At 40.2% G+C, this 19197-nt stretch overlaps 1 protein-coding gene across 5 annotated transcripts in view; it reads left to right on the forward strand.

The window, feature by feature from the left end:
* Ric8b (RIC8 guanine nucleotide exchange factor B) overlaps window positions 1–19197 on the forward strand; it is a 108925-nt gene that overhangs the window by 62186 nt on the left and 27542 nt on the right. For all 5 annotated transcript variants that reach the window (XM_004650242.2, XM_004650243.2, XR_006637690.1 and 2 more), the window contains exons 7-8: window positions 9620–9764; window positions 17593–17737. In XM_004650242.2, coding sequence (XP_004650299.1) covers window positions 9620–9764; window positions 17593–17737 — 290 coding nt within the window. The remainder of the gene's footprint in view (window positions 1–9619; window positions 9765–17592; window positions 17738–19197) is intronic.

The following is a 19197-nucleotide window of genomic DNA, read 5'->3' on the forward strand; positions in this document are numbered from 1 at the left end:
GAGAATGTTGGGAGGAGAATGTACCTGAGACAGCAAGCTCAAGTCTTAAATGAGAGAGGGTACGTCGGTATGACCAAGGGAAAGCAACACAGCCATGCAACTAGACAAAAAGACATCAAGGAGTGCAGTCAGTGAAGTGAAAGCAAAGAATTAAGCAGGGTAGACAACAAGGTTGTGTAGCACTTTTGATTCTCTGTGAATGAGTTTAGAAAACACTGTAGTGTTAGAAGAGAGAGTAATAAGACCTCACTTATAGTGAAAGATACCTAACTGCTATTTATAGGAGAGAGCATAGCAGAGCTCACACGGATAAATACCAGGAGACCAGCTGAGAAGACAACTGCTGAAGGTGTGGAATAGGATGGTGGTGGTTAGAGTTCATATTTGGGCTATGTTTAAAAGTAGCTTGTGTAATACGCTACATTGAGGCATTGATTGAGAAAATGAAAAAAATAATCAAAGGTGACTTTGAAACATTTATATTAGAACTTAAGCTCCAAGTGTAAGATTTTACTGGTAACGTAACTAGAACTGACCTCCTTAAAAATTGGTTAGTGTCCTTAGTCAAACTATGCCTCATCCTTATAGTGACAATAAGTGAACCCTTCTTTTCTCTTTGCCCTACCTTTTCTTCTGGTGTAGGCCAGATCTCACCTGTCGTTCATTACCGCAGTAACTCCTTTACATACATCCTTAACCTCACTTTCCCTCACCTGGAAAATCAGTAAACTGGTTAAATGTGGCCTTCTACCTACTCTGGGTTGCCATTGAACACTTGAACCAACTATTCTCTTTGAAATTTAAGACCAATACCCAAGTGATTCCCAACACATTCCCAGGTAATTATTTTATAACTCATTTTTCTTTGGACCTCTGTCACTTATTCTTTTCTCTCTTTAGAGTCATTTTTAAAAAATCATGTTACCTCTTTCAGTATGAAATTAAGAGGACCTATGCCTGATGGTGCTGGCTTGGAATCCCAACAATTGAGAGGTTGAGGAAGGAGACTAGTAGTTTGCAGCTAGCTTAGGTTATATAGCAGGTTCCAGTCCAGTCTATGCTATGCACTGAGACTGTCTTAAAACAACAAACAAAAAATGTGAAACAGCTAGCATGATGATACTTACTTGTAATCCCAACACTGGGGTAGGTAGAGATAGGAAAATGTCTGGGTCTTACTGCCCAAGAGTCTATCCTAATCAGTGAGCTCCAGGCTAATGAAGTGACCTGAATCAAAAAAAGGTAGTCTTATATTCTTGAGAAACGACACCTCTGCCAACTGAGCTATATCCCTAGACTATGATGGCATTTGGTACAAGTATTCCCACCTTGAAATACTTGGTTCACTTGTTCTGAGACGCAGTAGAGAACTTAGCTGGTCATTTTCTTCCTAGCCTGTCTTGTCTCCATCTCTACACCCGCAGTGATCACATTCGGGAGTAGTGGTTTTGACTCCATATGCTGACTCCTAAGGATATACGCTCAAATAGAAATCTGAGATGTTGTCTACTCCCCAGACTTAGGATGATCTGGTCCTCATTTCTACCATCAATGTGTAGTTTTCTTAAGTTTAACATACACCCAAATTATTATAATATACAATCTCATCATCCTTTTTACTACTTTCCCCCACATTCCCCCACATTTCAATACTGGTACAACTCTGTACCTTATTGGTGATTTATCACTGCAAAGAATGTCCCTTAATAAATGAATCTGGTTTATTTTCTCCATAAACATGGTGAAGATTAAGTAGATACCTTACTATGTATAGAGCACACGTATAGTGCCGATAGAGATCAGAAAGTAGGAACTCTTACTTTTATACACTTTATATTCTTTTTAAAGAAAAGAGGTGATAGTGTGAACAATCATTTCATAAGATTAATTGATTAAGGATATTTCCCAGTTTCATTATTTTAAGATATTTTATCTTAAGCTGGGTGTGGTGGCACATGCCTTTAATCCCAGCACTCGGGAGACAGAGGTAGGAAGATCCCTATGAGTTCAAGGCCACTCTGAGACTACATAGTGAATTCCAGGTCAGCCTGAGCCAGAGTGAGACCCTACATCTACAAACAAAAACAACAACAATAAAAAGGATATTTTATCTCAACTAGAAGGACAGGGTAAAGAATAATAAATAAAAATCCTTTGTTTTTTGTATTTTTTACTTTTCACAAAAATACCTACAACATCAAGCTTCAAGTAAACCACAAGATTTGTTATCTCTAATAAAGATAGTGTCCTCCCCCTTAAAAAGTCCTGTTGGTTATACAACTTCTTTATATGAAGAGCTTTGGGCACATATTGTTTTGTTTTGTTTTTTTTAAAAAAAAAAAAAAAGACCATACAACTTATTCTGTCCTCAAGAGGCACTATAGTATAGGTAAGGAGATGAAACGTGACTGGTAAAAAGATAACTAAAGATATGATGTATTAATCTACTTTATTTATTCCAGCTCAGGCTGACCTGTAATTCCCTATGTAGTCTTAGAGTGGCTTCGAACTCATGGTGATCCTCCTACCTCTACCTCTGGAGTGCTGGGATTAAAGGCATGCACCACCATGCCCAGCTTGTAGTTAAATATTTAAGGCATCCTATTCTGAAGAATATTGGTTCATTTTGGCCCACAGTTCTATTCTGAAGTTTCAGGTCAAGGGGTCACATCTGGTGATGGCCTTCTTGCTGGTAGTCCCAAGGAGATACAGGGCATCATATAGTATGTTAGTTTCTTTTCTTGATGCTGTGATAGTACCTAGTAGAAGCAAGTTAAGGACTGAAGGACTTATATTGGCTAATGATTTGAAAGTATACTGCATCATGGGAAGGAAGGCATGGTGGCAGGAGCATGCTAGCTAATGTCATGGCAGACCAGGAAGCAGAGAAGGCCACCACTGCCTTTTCCTTCTAGGGACCTAGCTCATGGGATGATGCCACTCACATTCAGGGCAGCCTTCCACCCACAGATAATCCTTTCAGGAAAAGCCTTCACAGACAGACATACCCAGAAGTGTACCTTAGTAATGCCTTGGATGTCAAGTTGATAATCAAAATTAGCCATCATATATGGCAAGAGACAGGAAACAAATGCATTTATATAACAGGTATATTTGTGTGTGGGTTTTTTTTTTTTTTTTTTTGAGAACTGGTTTTACTGTGTGATGTAGTTCATACTGACCTAGAACTTGCTGTATAACCCAGGTTAATCCTTGAATTTGTGATCCTCCTACCTTAGCTTCCCAAATGCTACGATTATGGGCATGCACTACCACCAAGCTCAACTTTGATCTCTCCCACTTTTCATAATGCTATTTATCTTCAATCTTAGAGGTTCTGCCCTCATGAACTTATCTACTCCTAATTACCTCCCAAAGGTGAAAGCCTAAGCACTGTAATAACTGACCAAGTTCCTATCTTTGTAATACCTCACATTGAATATTAAATTTCAGCATGTGAAGTTTGGGGAAATGCTCTAACTATATCCAAACTGGCATTCTGTTCCTTGTCCCCAGTATCCATGTCCTCCTTATAACCCAAAATACAATTCTTCCATTCCAAGGAGTGCCAGATTTATAATTCATTCCATCATCAGTTCTATGTCACAGAGCCAGGTGTGGCGGTAGCCTGAGCTCCATGGTGAGACCTATCTCAGACAATAATGATCTCATCTGAGACTCAAGCAAGCTCCTTCTAGCCTGAGCTTACAAAGTTGAAAAGTAAACTCACTGTTTACATCATACACTGGTGGGACAGTAAAGGGCATTGGGTCAAAGCAAGAGTAAAAGCCACTAGGGAGACATCAAATCCTAAAGCTCCAAGTTCATCCCCCTGTGGACACTTCATTCCACATGATTGCAGATTTCCCAGACAGGTGTGACATGTTCATCACTCTGTCTTTCTGGGGTGCCTACCACAGTTCCACTCCAATAGCTCCCTGGAGGGGTTTCAAGCCTGCAGCTGATTTATGTTGACTCTGAAATCTAGGTGGAGGCCTCCATGATTTCATGACTCTTGTATTCTACACACATGTAAATGCCAGGGATGTCTACTGCTGCCATGAGCTGTGCCTGCATCTGCTTGGATACAACCACAGCTGTAGAGTGCTTCACCAGTTTTTCCACCAGTTGAACACAGCAACTGAGGTGGTCTCAAGTGGGAAAGATACATACACCATTTGGGAGTGACATAACAATAGCAGCAACAAAATACATTGAAATTTTTTATCTTAAGAAACCCCAAACTAAGGACCGGGGAGATGGTTCATCAGTAAAGTTCTTGCTGTCTGAGCATGAGGACCTGAGTTTGGATTTTCAACACACACATAAAAACCTGGCATAGTGGTATGTGCCTGTGATCGCAGCTCTTGGGAGATAGACAAGGATCCCGGGGACTCGCTGGCTGGCTAGTCCAGCTGAATTTGTGAGCTCTGACTTCAGGGAGAGACCTCATCTCAAAAAACAAGGTGGAGGGTTGGTGACAGGAAGCTACCTGGTGCCAACCTCCGACCTCCACACCTATGGGAGTGTACATGGGCACCCTCACAAATGCAAATAAATGTGCATACACACATGCATGCCAACACACAGTCACATGCACAAAAAGAAAAAGAAACCAAAAAGAGCTAGCAGATTTTCCCATGATTACTTTTGTCAATAGACTGTGCATGGTGAGCACTATAGAAGAATTCATGCTCCAGGAAGTCACCTATTATGTGCTTCAGACTGGAGCTAAGCTCCAGGACGCTTGACTCAATCAAGAGCTTAGTGCGCTTGTGTGATGACACTGGGCCTGTATGATGGCTGACCCTCTTCCCTTCCAGAGATAGTGATAAATGGATAGACTGCTCAGTTCTCAATTTAGTTTTCACTTTTTCAAATTTTATAGCTGTATGTACAGTCCCTCTGGTACTTCTTGATACATGGTACACAATATGGAAAAAAAGAGAGGGAAGAAAAACAGTTAAATGAATTAGATAATGTATACAAAACAGTCTGCCATACAGTAGATGCACAGTACATTACTTTGACTTCATATCTCCCAGCACAGGGCCTAAGTATTCATATAGAAGGTATTTACTGTGGCTTGGGTGTGGTTTGTCCCATAAGAGCCCATGGGTTGGAAGCATGATCCCCAGAGCCGCAGTGCTAGGGCCTCGTGAAAGTTCTGCAGGAGCTGCCATCAGGAAGAATTACGATAGCTCTTGCAGCACCTTTGAGCTTTTGAACAACAAGTTGTAAGAGCAAGCCACAGCCCTTCAGTCACTCTCTGGATTCCTACTCTAGATGAGATTCCCCTCCTTCCCCAGCACCTCTGCCATTGTGACACCATCCTCCATTAGGCCCTCACCAGAGCAGGAGCCAGTGGGGAGGGTCATTCGATCTTGGGCTTTGAACCTCCAGACCTATTAAATAGGCCTTTTTTCTTCATAAAGTTAGCATGCCCTTGGACATTTCTTATAGAAACAGAAAATTGATCAATATGGCACTTAATGAATATTACACAAATGTGTTCATTTTTGCTCCAATCAACAAATATTTTTGGACACCTATAATATGCCAGGCACTGGGAAGAGAGCAGTAAATAAATGAAAGAAAAATTCTTGCTTCTGTAGAGCCTACTTGTTTGGAAAGAAACACATAGGAAAGAAAGCCAATAAATATTTACTATGCCAGGTGGTGGTTAGTGTCGTGAAGGGGACTATAGGTAAGGGTGGGGTGGTGGTAAAGAGAGTACTAGAGCTTAGTGAAAGGAGGGTCAAGAAGTACTTTCTGCATGTGACTTTTGAACAGGCTGAAGAAGTAAGAGGGTATGCTAGGCAAACTTCTAGGAAAAAGTGTTACTGGGCAGAGAGAAGAGTAAATGCAAGGTCCTGGGACAGAAGCCATGTCATGGAGATCTGTGTGGCTGTAGTAGAGTGAGCAAGGAGAAGTAGCAGTAAAGCAGATGAGTGAGAAGTCCTGGGCCCCACAGGACTCAGCAGTGATTTGGTCTGACTTTCAAATATCGTCATCCACCATGTAGAGAATAAATCAGCTGGGCATGGTGGTGCACGCCTTTAATCCATCCCAGCACTCAGGAAGCAGAGGTAGGAGGATCATGGTGAGTTCAAGGCTAACCTGAGACTACATGGTGAATTCCAGGTCAGCCTGTGCTAGAGTGAGACCCTAACTCAAAAACAAAAAACAAACAAACAAAAAAACAAGAAAAGAGGGAGAAAGAGAATAAATCATAGAGAAACTAGAGGGGACTTAGGGACTACTCAAGAGGCTATGGTGACAGTCCAGATGAAGAGTACTTGATAATACTGAGGAAGGGGGTGAGAAATGATTGGATCCTGGATGTGTTCAAAGGTAGAGCCAACATCATTTACTGATGAGTGTATATGGGATGGGAAAGAGAGGAGTCGAGGACATTTCCTTTCAAGGTTATTGTATTTAGCAGTTAGAAGAATAGACTTACTACTTAATTAGATGGCAGACTGCAGGATTGATGGGAAGAGTCCCAATTAAAGCATGGCAAGCTTATACAAGTTTAATAGTTGAAGTCAGGGGCTGGAGAGATAGCTTAGCAGTTACATTGCTTGTCTGCAAAGTCAAAGGACCCAGGTTCAATTCCCCAGTACCCACATAAGCCAGACGCACAAGGTGGTGCATGTGTTTGTAGTTCCTTTGCAGTGCCTGGAGGCCCTGTTGCAACCATTCTTCCTCCCTGTTTACTTCACTCTATGTATCTGTCTGTCTTTCAAATAAGTAAGAAAAATGTTGAAGTCAGAAGCAGAGTAGAATAGTGCTTACCAAGGGTTAGCAGGAGGACTGAGAGTTGCTACTCCATAGGTACACACTTTCAGCTATAGAGATCTGTGCAACATTGTATCTATAAGTAACAATACTGGATTGTACCTCTAAAAAATTTAACATGAAGGTTCAACTCAAAGAACAGAATCAGGGCTGGAGAGATGGCTTAGTGGTTAAGGCGCCTGCCTGCCAAAGCCTAAGGACCCAGGTTCAATTCCCCAGTACCCATGTAAGCCATATGCATAAGGTAGCACATGCACCTGGAGTTTGTTTGCAGTGGCTGGAGGCCCTGGCATGCCCATTATCATTCTGTCTGTCTCTCTTCTCTATTATCTTTCTCTGCTTTCAAATAAATAAGTGAATAAAATATTTTTTTAAAAAAGCAGAATCACAGGTGCTGTCAAGACTTACTGAATCAGAATTTGCCTTTTAACACAATCCACACCTCCATGACATGCACAGTATAAGGAACATTAGTGCAGAGTTAGAGGTGACTTTATCACACTTTCATTTGCTCTTTAATCAGTTCGTACAGTTAATTGGTGGAAACATAATTAAACATTGTATTATGTTAACTATTCTGTATAGATTCATCATAGATACAGATATAATCTTAAAAAGGGAAGTAAAGGCTGGAGAGATGGCTTAGTGACTGCTAAGACACTTATTTTCAAAGCCTAAGAACCCAGGTTCAACTCCCCAGAACCCACATAAGCCAGATACACAAGGTCACACATGCGCACAGGTGGCACACGCGTCTGGGGTTTTATTGCAGTTGCTAGAGACCCTGGCATGCAGACTTTCTCATTCTTTCTATCTCTCATAAATAAAACAAATTTAAAAAGTAAAAATGGAAGAAAGTCTATTTTATAATTTCTGTCTTTATTACTTTCTATAGTCCTTTAAAAATTCTTTCAAGACATCAAAATTAAAAGAGAGACTGATTGAGATGGGGAGGGGATATGATGGAGAATGGAATTTCAAAGGGAAAGTGGGGGTGGGGGAGGGAGGGTATTACCATGTGGTATTTTTTATAATCATGGAAGTTGTTAATAAAAATTTGGAGAAAAAAAAAAGAGTGTGGGCATTGAGAAAAGGTCACTCATAATTAATTAAACACTAAATATTGAAAAAAATTCTGTCAAGAGATTATATATCTAGTCAGTGATTCAAAAACAATAACATGGAGATACTATTTAGGGAGTCATGAGGATGTAGAGATTGTATAAAGCTGTAAAGGTAGACATTGACAGTGTGAGTGAACATACTAAAGCAAAGTTGCCTATGAACTCCTCAATCCTTGAGTACCCCCATACTTGCAAGACAGGAAAGAGCCTGAGAAAGATCTCCTCAATCCTTGAGTACCCCAACACTTACAAGACAGGAAAGAGCCTGAGAAAGATCTCCTCAATCCTTGAGTACCCCAACACTTACAAGACAGGAAAGAGCCTGAGAAAGAGCTCCTCAATCCTTGAGTACCCCAACACTTACAAGACAGGAAAGAGCCTGAAACAGATCTCCTCAATCCTTGAGTACCCCAATACTTACAAGACAGGAAAGAACCTGAAAAAGAGTTCCTCAATCCTTGAGTACCCCAACACTTACAAGACAGGAAAGAGCCTGAAACAAAGCAAGTAGTCAAATGGGAGGAGAACCTAGAAAGGGTTGTCTGAGTGGGTGGGTGGGTGAACAGACAAATTGAACAAGTTACATGCAAATTAACCTTTTGAGATACAGTGGGTATTTTTTTTTTTTTGAGATTGAGTTTATAAAACTTAGTAATGAGAGTTATATATTTAGCTTCTTTGCAAGGTTACTGTGAGAAGTATAATGTGTGTATACAATCTATTACAGCAGCTTGTTTATAGAAAATGTTCAGTAATTATAAAATTATCTCTTACCCAAAACATTTGGGACTACAACTGTTTTGCAGATTTAGAATCTTTATTGGTTTTTTAAATATTTGCATAGATTCACATTGCAATATCCTGGCATGGGACCAAGTCTAAGCATGAAATTCATTCATGTTCTATATATATCTTATAAACATAGCCTAAAGATAACTCTTACACAGTATTTTTAGTGCACCTTTATTTAACTTATCCTAAGAAGTTAGTTTTCCTATCACGTGGAATTTCTGTTTGTGGCTTTATGTCACTGCTCAAAAAGATTGAGATTTTGGAGCGCTTTAGATTTTTGAGTAAAGAATGTTCTACTTGTAATACCCACTGTTTATTATAGAATTAAGCAACTAAAAATCATCACTAAAGATTATTAACTACTGAAAATTCTGCTGGACTTAAAAGAAGTCGATATGACTCTGGATATTAAAGTAGTCTCTGGACAAACAAGTAGTTTTTTGTTTCTATTTGAGACAGGGTATTATGATGAAGTGTGGAGTAGCCTCAAACTTGCAATCCCCTTGCCCTCCCAGGTGCTGGGATTACAAGCCTATGCCACCACATCCAGGGAGAAAGAGAAACTTAATGCAGATATCAAATTGAATTTTTGAAGGAATCATGAGAGGTCCTGCAGGTGCCGAGATAGGATTGAGGTTCTGAAATACCTCTAGGACAGCCTATGACACCGGAAACACATGCTTCTGTTCAACTGAAATCTCTCTGCAGGCATGGCATTATCTAAAGTCTATTTGTTGTTTGCTTTTATTTAATTTATTTACAAGCTAACCTATATTTACTTTTATTTTCACCCCTTTAAAATCTAGCGTAGTTTTTTTAATATGACTAGCCCATCGTATGGTGCCATCCTCATGGACTGTAATGCCCTCAATTGATGATGGTTTTTTCATTTATGCCATCAGGTTTTACCACCATTGAGGGATGTGACAAATCGACCTGAAGTTGGCTCAACTGTGAGAAATAAGCTGGTGCGCCTCATGACTCATGTTGACCTTGGAGTCAAGCAAATTGCTGCTGAATTCCTTTTTGTCCTTTGCAAAGAGAGAGGTAGGTTCAACTCTCTTTGCTCTTTGTGTTTTATCATTCAGAGAAAATTTTCTATTAGTAGTGGTTATTTTATACTACTCTTTGCAAGACTTATAATTAGCTATTAAGAGAGTCTGAGCAGATAATAAAAATTAGTAATAATTTAAGGCATCTTATATGCTCTCAATTCAAGATGATGTGCAGAGACAGGTACATTACCTACCACATATACACATTGCAACTGTCTCATAAAAATTAACCCAGACTTTGTAATCTTGATGTTTCAGGACCTGGAAACATTTGCTGGTATTTTCTAACCAGTCACAGATCTCGGTCCATTCTTTTGTTTCATCCCTCTTGGAATTACAGTTAGTTAAAGAGTAACTTCTTCACCAAGTTCTTCAGCCAGTAGTCACTGAGTGTGAGCTATGTAATATGTTAGACAGAAGTATACAGATGCATTAAGATAGGCCCTTTGTGAGATAACAGTAACATTTCTTCTCTTCATTTATTAATGGCTTAATACAAAATCCCATCCAAGCAGATTTTTATTCTGCTTTTTCAGAATACCCAAGTTTATGAGATAGTTTATAGATGAAAATTCCACTCCTTAAAATCTTAAATATAAGTCTGCATTATAGTACTTAAACCTCACTTCTGATTTGTTGATCTAACCACTTAAGTTCCTCTAAGACAGTATATTATTAGTAATATATTTTGATCATTATCATAATAGTGGTAAACTTAGCTCTTATGAAAGAAATAATACCATGTAGCTGATATCTATGTATAACTTAATCCTCATAAGGACTCCCTAAGGTCAACATTATTACATCTGTTCTTTTGAACAATTCACTTTTTTCATGATTTGCAAAAAGATCAATCTAGCATCTTACAAATTAAATGGTTATCATAGTGCCTTACATACATACAGTTGTCTAAATGTTGGCTGAATTGAATCTATTTTACTTAGATCAAAAAAGCTGTTTGGGGAATGGGAGGCTGGTTCAGTGAATAAAAGCACTTGCTGCACAAGCTTGAGGACCTGAGTTTGATAGCCAGCACCCATTCAAAAGGGCACATACCTGTAACCACAGCACTGAGGGGATAGAGATAAGGACTGCAGGGGCTCAGTGGTCAGTCTCACTGAAAAAATAGGGTGAGTTTCAGGTTCAGTGAGAGATGCTGTCACAGAAAAAAAGATAAAGGCAATAGAGAAGGATGCTAGACATCCTTCTTTGGCCTCTGCACTCAGAATTTTTTTATTTGTATATTTTTTCCAGTGCTGGGGATTGGCTCTAGGGCCTCTCACATGCTAGGCTAGAACTCTACCATTGAGCTACATCCCAGCCCAGATAACCAGTTTTTGTCTAGAGAAACTACAAGATGGGTTTCTATATAAAATCTCAGTTTTTAAATGTCAGATTGAAACTTTTTTGTTTTTTAGAGGTAGGGTCTCACTGTAGCCCAGGCTGACTGGAATTCACCATGTAGTCTTAGCATGACCTCTAACTCATGGCGATCCTGCTACCTCTGCCTCCCGAGTGCTGGGATTAAAGGTGTACACCACCATGCCCAGCTTTTTGATTGATACTTTTAATTTGTGATCAAAAATAAAAATAGTCTTCCATCTACTTTCAACTTAAAAGTAATCAGAATTTACAATTTGGGTTTGGGGATAGACTGTCAAATAAATTTTAAGTAGTTTGTCAGAGTGGCTGAACCTGTCTCTCAATGTGCAAGCCTAAGTTGAAAGTGAGGGTACTTAAATGCCCAGACCTCAGAATAGAGACTGCAAGCAGCAGTCACGGCAGATTAGGCAAAGACACTTCATGAAGGAGTTGACATGAGGTGAGCTACAAAGGACCAAATGTGAGCTGGGTAGATGGGTCAGCGCTGAACGGCACTTACTTGCAGAGGACAGACTCTTATGGAAGACTAGCCTCAGAAGGAACCACCCAGATGTCACGGCTTCCCTCTGTGCCATGCCATGTCATGTCTCAGCCAGAAGTGGCTGAAATGCTACCTTGAGATCATGCTAGTAGCTTGTTCTTCTGAGCTTTACCATAGCTGACTTCTGACCCCTGACCCCTGCCCCCAGAGTCTGTATAATCTCTGAAGGTCATTGTGTTAAGCAAAATAAACCAGATTCAGAAAAACAAATATCACATATTGTATATTTTTCTCATAAGTAAATCTAGGTTTGTGTATATGTGTGTGTGTGTGTGTGTGTGTGTGTGTGTGTGTGTGTTAAAAGCAGAAGGGGAACTTAAGGAAGGGGAGGGGAAGAATACTGGAATACATATGACATTAAGGCAGAAGGAAGACTATTTTGGGGGAGGGAAGGGATGAACGAGAAGGGGAGGGCAGTGGGAGAGGACAGATGAATAAAAGCCAACTACAGTGACAAAAATGTATGAAAAAGCTGGGTGTGGTAGGTGGTGGCATGCCTTTAATCCCAGCACTTGGGAGGTAGAGATAGTAGGATCACCATAAGATTGAGGCCACCATGAGACTACATAGTAAATTCCAGGTGAGCCTAAACTAAAGTGAGACCCTACCTCAAAAAAAAAGAAAAAGAAAGAAAGAAAGAGAGAGAGAGAGAAAGAAAATGCTTAAGTGAAACCCATAACTTTAATATGCTTAGAACATTAATTATAAAATTTCAAAATAATAATTGTATACTTTCATCAGCAGCCTGTCGCCTTTACATTGTTTAATACACTAATTCCAATATGTGCCAGCCATTGTGGTGGGGGCTGAAGTAGAAGTGAGCTGGGCTTGGACTCCCTCAGCATATAGTCCTACTCTTGACATTTTACCATTGTATCCATTCCAGTCTGAGCACTAGGTGTCTCTCTACCTTGGACCTAAACAGTTTCCTTTTCTGTTTTCTTTTTATTTATTTTTATTTATTTATTTATTGGAGAGAGAGAAGCGCAGATAGAGAAAGAGAATGGGCACGCCAGGGCTTCCAGCCACTGCACATGAACTCCAAACACATGTACCACCTTGTGCATCTGGCTTATGTGGGTCCTGGGGAATCAAACCTGGGTTCTTAGGCTTTGCAGGGCAACACCTTAGCCTTAACCACTAAGCCATGTCTCCAGCCACAGTTTCCCTTGCTTATTTACCCTTTCTCTTTCTGTCTTCCGAGAAGCATTCTTCCCTCAGCTGTTACTCCCTATTTGTTTGTTTTGCTTTTTTATTTTCCTTGGCCTATATACATAGCTCTTTTTTCAGTGGTCTTTCTTTATATCTTTTTTTTTAACTTTTTTTTTTTAAATTTTATTTATTTGAGAGTGACAGGAGGAGGAGAGAGAGAGAGAATGGGTGCGCCAGGGCTTCCAGCCACTGCAAACGAACTCCAGAAGCATGTGTCCCTTGTGCATCTGGCTAACGTGGGTCCTGGGGAACCGAGCCTCGAGCTGGGGTCCTCAGGCTTCACAGGCAAGCGCTTAACCACTAAGCCATCTCTCCAGTCCTTTCTTTATATCTTGAAAGCTGATTGTTCTTCTCAGTATCTTCACTAGCTATCAGTCCTCAGCTTGCTGGCAGTCTGCATTTGAGTTCCAAGTTCCAGTAATTGTGGACCTTGCATTCCACTGCTGTTCCCAACCTGCCAGATTCCCCTGAAAGCGCTCAGTAAGGTCACCAGCTACTTTTCTAAGTCAATGGGCATCTTACTGCAACTCTTAGCAGCTGGCACTTGAGTGCTGTCATTCGTGCCTGTGCTACTACACACTCCTGGATGCCCTTTGCCTCTGTTCTCTCGTAAAATTACACATGTAACTCCTGAAGTCATCTTCCAGGCCCCCCTCACATCAGCGTGCTCACTGAGTAATCTCGTTCTGCCCTTTGGCTTCTGCTTCAGCCGATTTGTTGAGTAAATTCTCCCAGTCTATGTGTCTCCAGCTCCAACCTTCCCAGAACCATCATGTTTATCCACCTGCTTACTGGACATCCTTACCTGAGCTGCTCACAGCTGCCTCTCTCTCAAGTCCACCGTACAGAGGAGAGGGCAGAGGCTGAAACTCAAGAGTTCCTTAGGCCTTTTGTGGAATTTGAGCTTAGCCTAAAGGGGAAACGTGAGAAGTTATATCATAAAAGGTACTACAGTGATACTTACGTTGGACAAAGCTTAGGCAGCTGTGTGGATAAGAAAGGGAACAATACGAGAAGCAAAGAAGGACCCAAGTTAGAAGAAGCTGTGATTTCTAAAGGCTGCAGATTTGGACTGGGAGAACAGCCTCTAGGTATCCTTTCTTCTTAGTAAAAAGCAGAATGGAGCCAGCCAGGCAAGGTGGTGCACGCCTTTAATCCCGGCCCTAAGAGGCAGAGGTGGGAGGCTTGCCATGAGTTCAAGGCTACCCTGAGACTACATACCGAATTCCACACCAGCCTAGGCTAGAGTGAGACCCTACCTTGAAAAACCAAAGAGAAAAAAAAGAAAAAAGAAAAAGCAGAAATGATTCGCTTTTCTGATAGGGTATGATAGAACACATTTGTGTGAGCAGCAGGGTAGTTGTCACCACGCACCACACTGCAGGATTACTTCACTGTTGGCAGTGCCCTCGCGCACTTTACAAAGCAGTGGGGACTGTGGCTGGCCGTGATCCCACAGCACGTAGATGTGCATCGGCACATCACTACATGAATGCTCACTGTGACAAAGAACAAATGCCTGTACCTGAATGCATGTAGGACTACTAGACAGTCTTTTCTTTCAGCAACTTTAACAGTCCAAGTTCAGTCAGTTCTTTCTTTCTGTGCTGTTTTTTGCTTGTTTGTTTGCTTTATTTTGTTTTGTTTTGCTTTTTCTTTTTGGGGTAGGGTCTCACTCTAGCCCAGGCTGACCTGGAATTCCCTAAGTAGTCTCAAGTTGGTCTCAAACTTACTGCAATCCTCTACCTCTGCCTCCTAAGTGCTGGGATTAAAGGCGTGCTTCTCTTCCCTTCTCCCTCATTTTAGGTTTTTCCTTTTTACAAAATTTTATTTAAGTTTAAAACTTGACTATAGCATTATTAATTATTTGGAAGGCAAAGCATGTTTTAAATCATCTTGATATCATACCTGCACACGGTCACAGACTTGGCATATGTTTGTTTCAGTGAGAGCACAGGAAACATTGTTTCAATATTATGGCTACTTATGGTTAACCCCTTTTTGGCCTTTCATATCCTTTAATCCTGAGCCATCTTGTGTAATTTTTTTGTTTTTAAGCATATCTATTAAACCATTTATTCATATTGCTTTGATTTAGACTTTAATAATTTCAGTGAATGTAATTTTTCCAAAACCACTAAACATTATTTTTTTAAATTTTATTTATTTATTTATTTGAGAGCGACAGACACAGAGAGAAAGACAGATAGAGGAAGAGAGAGAGAATGGGCGCTCCAGGACTTCTAGCCTCTGCAAACAAACTCCAGATGCGTACGCCCCCTTGTGCATCTGGCTAACGTGGGACCTGGGGAACCAAGCCTCGAACCGGGGTCCTTAGGCTTCACAGGCAAGCGCTTAACCGCTAAGCCATCTCTCCAGCCCTAAACATTATTTTTTAAGCAAGCTCAGTGTCATAGCACATGTTTGTCCTTTATGAATCCCTGAGTTCAATCCCCAGCACAAAATAGTAAAACTTAAAAGAAGCCTAATCAATGATGCTTGTGCCGAGAGCAAGTGTTATTCTGTGGGTTTATTCTGGGTCCTTCAGCATCTGTGGCTTTGTATTTGACCATGCTGTTAAAGTCATATCTACTCCCCATGAATATTAGGAATACTTGTTACACCAAGTACTCATTTTGTCCTTTGATAACACATTAAGGGCTCATTAATTGATGTAATCACATCATCTTGAAGAGGAACTGGTAGCAAAAGGGAGCAGATTTATTGAGAGGGCTTCAAATTACATAATTCTTCATGAAATCTTAATACAGTGTTTTCTAGCACCCACTGAGAATTATTACCAAAGACATTGTCACCAGTAGGTTTTAAAGCTAAAAGCCATCAGTTTGAGACGGGCATGGTGGTGCATGCTTATGATCCCAGTATTCTTTGAGACCTAGGTAGAAGGATCATGAGTTCTAGACTAGCCTAGGCTACATGGCAAAACCTTGTTAATTTTTTTAAATTTATTTTTACTTGCTAGCAGAAAAAGAGAGAGAGAGAGAGAGAGAAGGGAGAAATAATGGGCACATCAGGGCCTCTTGCCACTGCAAACAAACTCCAGATGTATGTGCTAGTTTGTACATCTGGCTTTACATGGGTACTGGGGAATCAGACCTCAGCTATCAGACTTTGCAAGCAAGCTCTTTTAACTACTGAGACATCTCTCCAGCTCCCAAACCTTATTAACTTTTAATTGCTTATATGATTAAACTGTGTCTCCTTTTATACAAATTTAACCAGCTTCCTATATTTTCTGAAAGGAGGAATTCTTTTTATTTGTCCCATGTTACCTAGTTTCACTGTCAAAGAAGTGCCATCTAGTTTAAGCATTAGAAAAGTTAACAAACAACTTTATTCATCATATCTATGCCCTTTGTGATTTCATACTCTGATCAAATACATCATCCTTTTTCTTTCCTACATCTCTACCTCATGTCTTTCAGGTCACCAAAACCATTTATATAGTTATTTGTGTAGCCTCTCTCCAAATTTGTCTAGCTTTACTTTCTTTTTTGACATAAATCATCTGAATTACAGTGGTACTTCAGATGTAGATTTTACTGTGGCTTTACACATGGATAAAATGTGTTTAGTCTCCTACAGTTGTCCTTAAGATAGCATTCTATCAATGTCCTATTAAGGACCTTAGGTAAATTCTGGCAGCTTTAGTCTTTGACTAAATATACATGTACATTGAAATGGCACCTGAAGAGAAGGAAGTCATTGTAAGTAGCAGTGCAAGCTTTTGTTTAGTATAGTTCTTGAAGATATTTAGAAGTCATGGGAACCATCCCTGCATCTTTTGGAAGTTTTCATGTGTCCACTTACTTTCATATGTTGGCAGGCTGATTCTAACAGAGACCACGCCACAGGTTTCAGCCTTTTTGTTGTTGTTGTTCTTCTTCTTTCTTTCTTTCTTTTTTCTTTTTAAATCTAACATAATGATTTTACTTAGTATCACCAGAGGAAAGAATGAGTGTTTATGTGCCAGATACTTTTACAAAATCCTTGGGAGGTATAAACTTGTGAGGTAGTTGACTCCTGTCCACATCTTCGGATCATAAAACTGGAGTGGGCTACAGAATATCTTACCTAAGGTCAAGCAGATAGTAGAGCCATCATTGAAATCTAAGCAGTCTAACTCAGTGGGCTTCATGTGCGTATACATTATTAACTTTTTGCTAAGTGGTAAATTAGCTTGTCCAATTTACTAATGTCCTGAAGGTTTTTTTTTTTTCTTACACCCTTTCTCTCAGATTCCTATAAGAGTTTTTAAAAAGATTTTACATTATATGTTAACATATAAAAATCCCAACTTGACCTTCAAAACTTTCTCTAGTTTCTTACCATTTCTCTAAAGCTGAATTTTTTAACAAGAGTTGAGATCAGAAACTTAAATGATGACCCTTACCAAAGGTCTAACAGTCACAGGGGCCCTTTATCTGCCAAAAGTACATTCAGATTAGCTCTTTCAGAATGTCTGATACCTAAAACCAGGATCTCCTTCCTAATAGCATGCAGGAGAGCTTGTAGGTAGGTAAGGCTAACGTTACTAGTGCACTTACAGCCTTGTCTGTGGCTTCCTGCAGTGGCAGGTCTCTCAACTTCCCTGTGCTGCTGAGTGGCTGGTGATGGTGGGCACTTGAGAGTCCCTGTCTAAAACCCTGTTCTATTTTTGCAGTGGATAGCCTGCTGAAATACACTGGCTATGGGAATGCTGCAGGACTGTTGGCGGCCAGGGGCCTCTTGGCTGGAGGAAGAGGAGATAATTGGTACTCAGAGGACGAGGACACAGACACTGAAGAATACAAAAATGCAAAACCAAAGTATAGTATTATGTTTCTTTTCACCTAACGATAGCCATGCCTTTCAGTTGGTTATCTGCCTTTCACTTTCCCTCTTTCATTTTCCAATGTTTTCTCTTGTGGATTTGGAAGTCTTCCTTAAACTGGTGTTTTTAGAGGCATAGTTAGTACCTTAGCGATTGACTTCAAGTGATTGAGGAAGGATAATATTTCAAGAAAGATACTTTCAGTATGCTCATTACTGTAATAGAACAAGGCATGTTCCTAAGACAAGGAAAGAAGCCTTGCTCTGCACTGCACTTTAATCAAGTGTCCACTTAGGAAATCAGCTTTTAATAGGTGTCTCATTGCACAGAACAGGCAAACCAGAGATTGTTTGAATTCTTCTCAAAGTGCTTTCAAACTAAAGACGGTAATTCTCTTTTTTTCTCTTCCTTCCCTTCTCCTTCCTACTGTTCCTCCCTTGTCCTTTTTAATCCTCCCCAACTCCCATCCAAGTAAATTTCTTAGCTTTCACTTCTGGGGGTCACCTCAGCTTGCTCTTGCCGGGTTTGTTGCTCGTGGTAATGAGGCATGCCCTTCCCATTTAGCACCGTCCTGTCCATGATGGGTGTTCCGAGTCTTCAAGAGTGTGGTGTTGAGTGTCATGAGTGATCAAGAAGAGGAAATCAAAATGTGTGACATTGGGGTTGGAGATTTTTGTCTTTATTAAAGTATAGAGTGTGCCTTGTTGACACAAATGTATTAGGTTGTTATTAGGTGAAAAAGGGAAGGAAAAAAAAAAAAAAAAAGACCAGTCCCCAGGTAGGCAAGTCATACATGGCCTGCTTCTTGGCAAATCAGGTCATAATAGTTGGTGTTATTTTAGCTCTCCATTGCTTTCAGTCCCAGCCGATTGCAAAGAGTTTGCACTAAGAAACAAAGGGTATGAGGGTCAAAGCTAGCAGTGAGTTTTGTTTGTAGACTGCTACCCTGTAGCTGCTACAAGTTGCTATAATGCTATCAAGTAGTTGACTACAAGAAGAATCTGCTTCTTTAAATTATTATTTTAAATTCATCTTGTTAGCATTTGATCTTTCTAGTCCATAAGCTATATTTTCAGATCAGTGTCAGATTTCATGTCTCCTCATTTGAGGCTCGAAAAAAATACGCTACTTAGAAAGCCACTTGGTAGTGGTGTGTGTGTGTGTGTATATGTGAATGAGTGGGTGTGAATGAGTGACAGGGTCTCACTTCGTCATTACCTCGGCTGATCTTGACCTTGTGGGTTCAAGAGACCCTTCTACTTTAGCCTCCACAGTAACTGGGACTTCAGGCTTGCACCACACTCTTCTTAATGCCTTGTCATCTTAAATGAAAGTACAGATGACTTTAGGTATTTTCTCAAATTCCAAGGCATATGGACGCTGTCCGCTAAGGCAGAAAGCTCATGAGTATTCGTGGGTGGTTGATTTCTTTGCATCTCAGTATATATTATATTG

The sequence above is a fragment of the Jaculus jaculus genome, chromosome 6 (genome assembly GCF_020740685.1).
Source record: "Jaculus jaculus isolate mJacJac1 chromosome 6, mJacJac1.mat.Y.cur, whole genome shotgun sequence".
Classification (NCBI taxonomy): Eukaryota; Metazoa; Chordata; class Mammalia; order Rodentia; family Dipodidae; genus Jaculus; species Jaculus jaculus.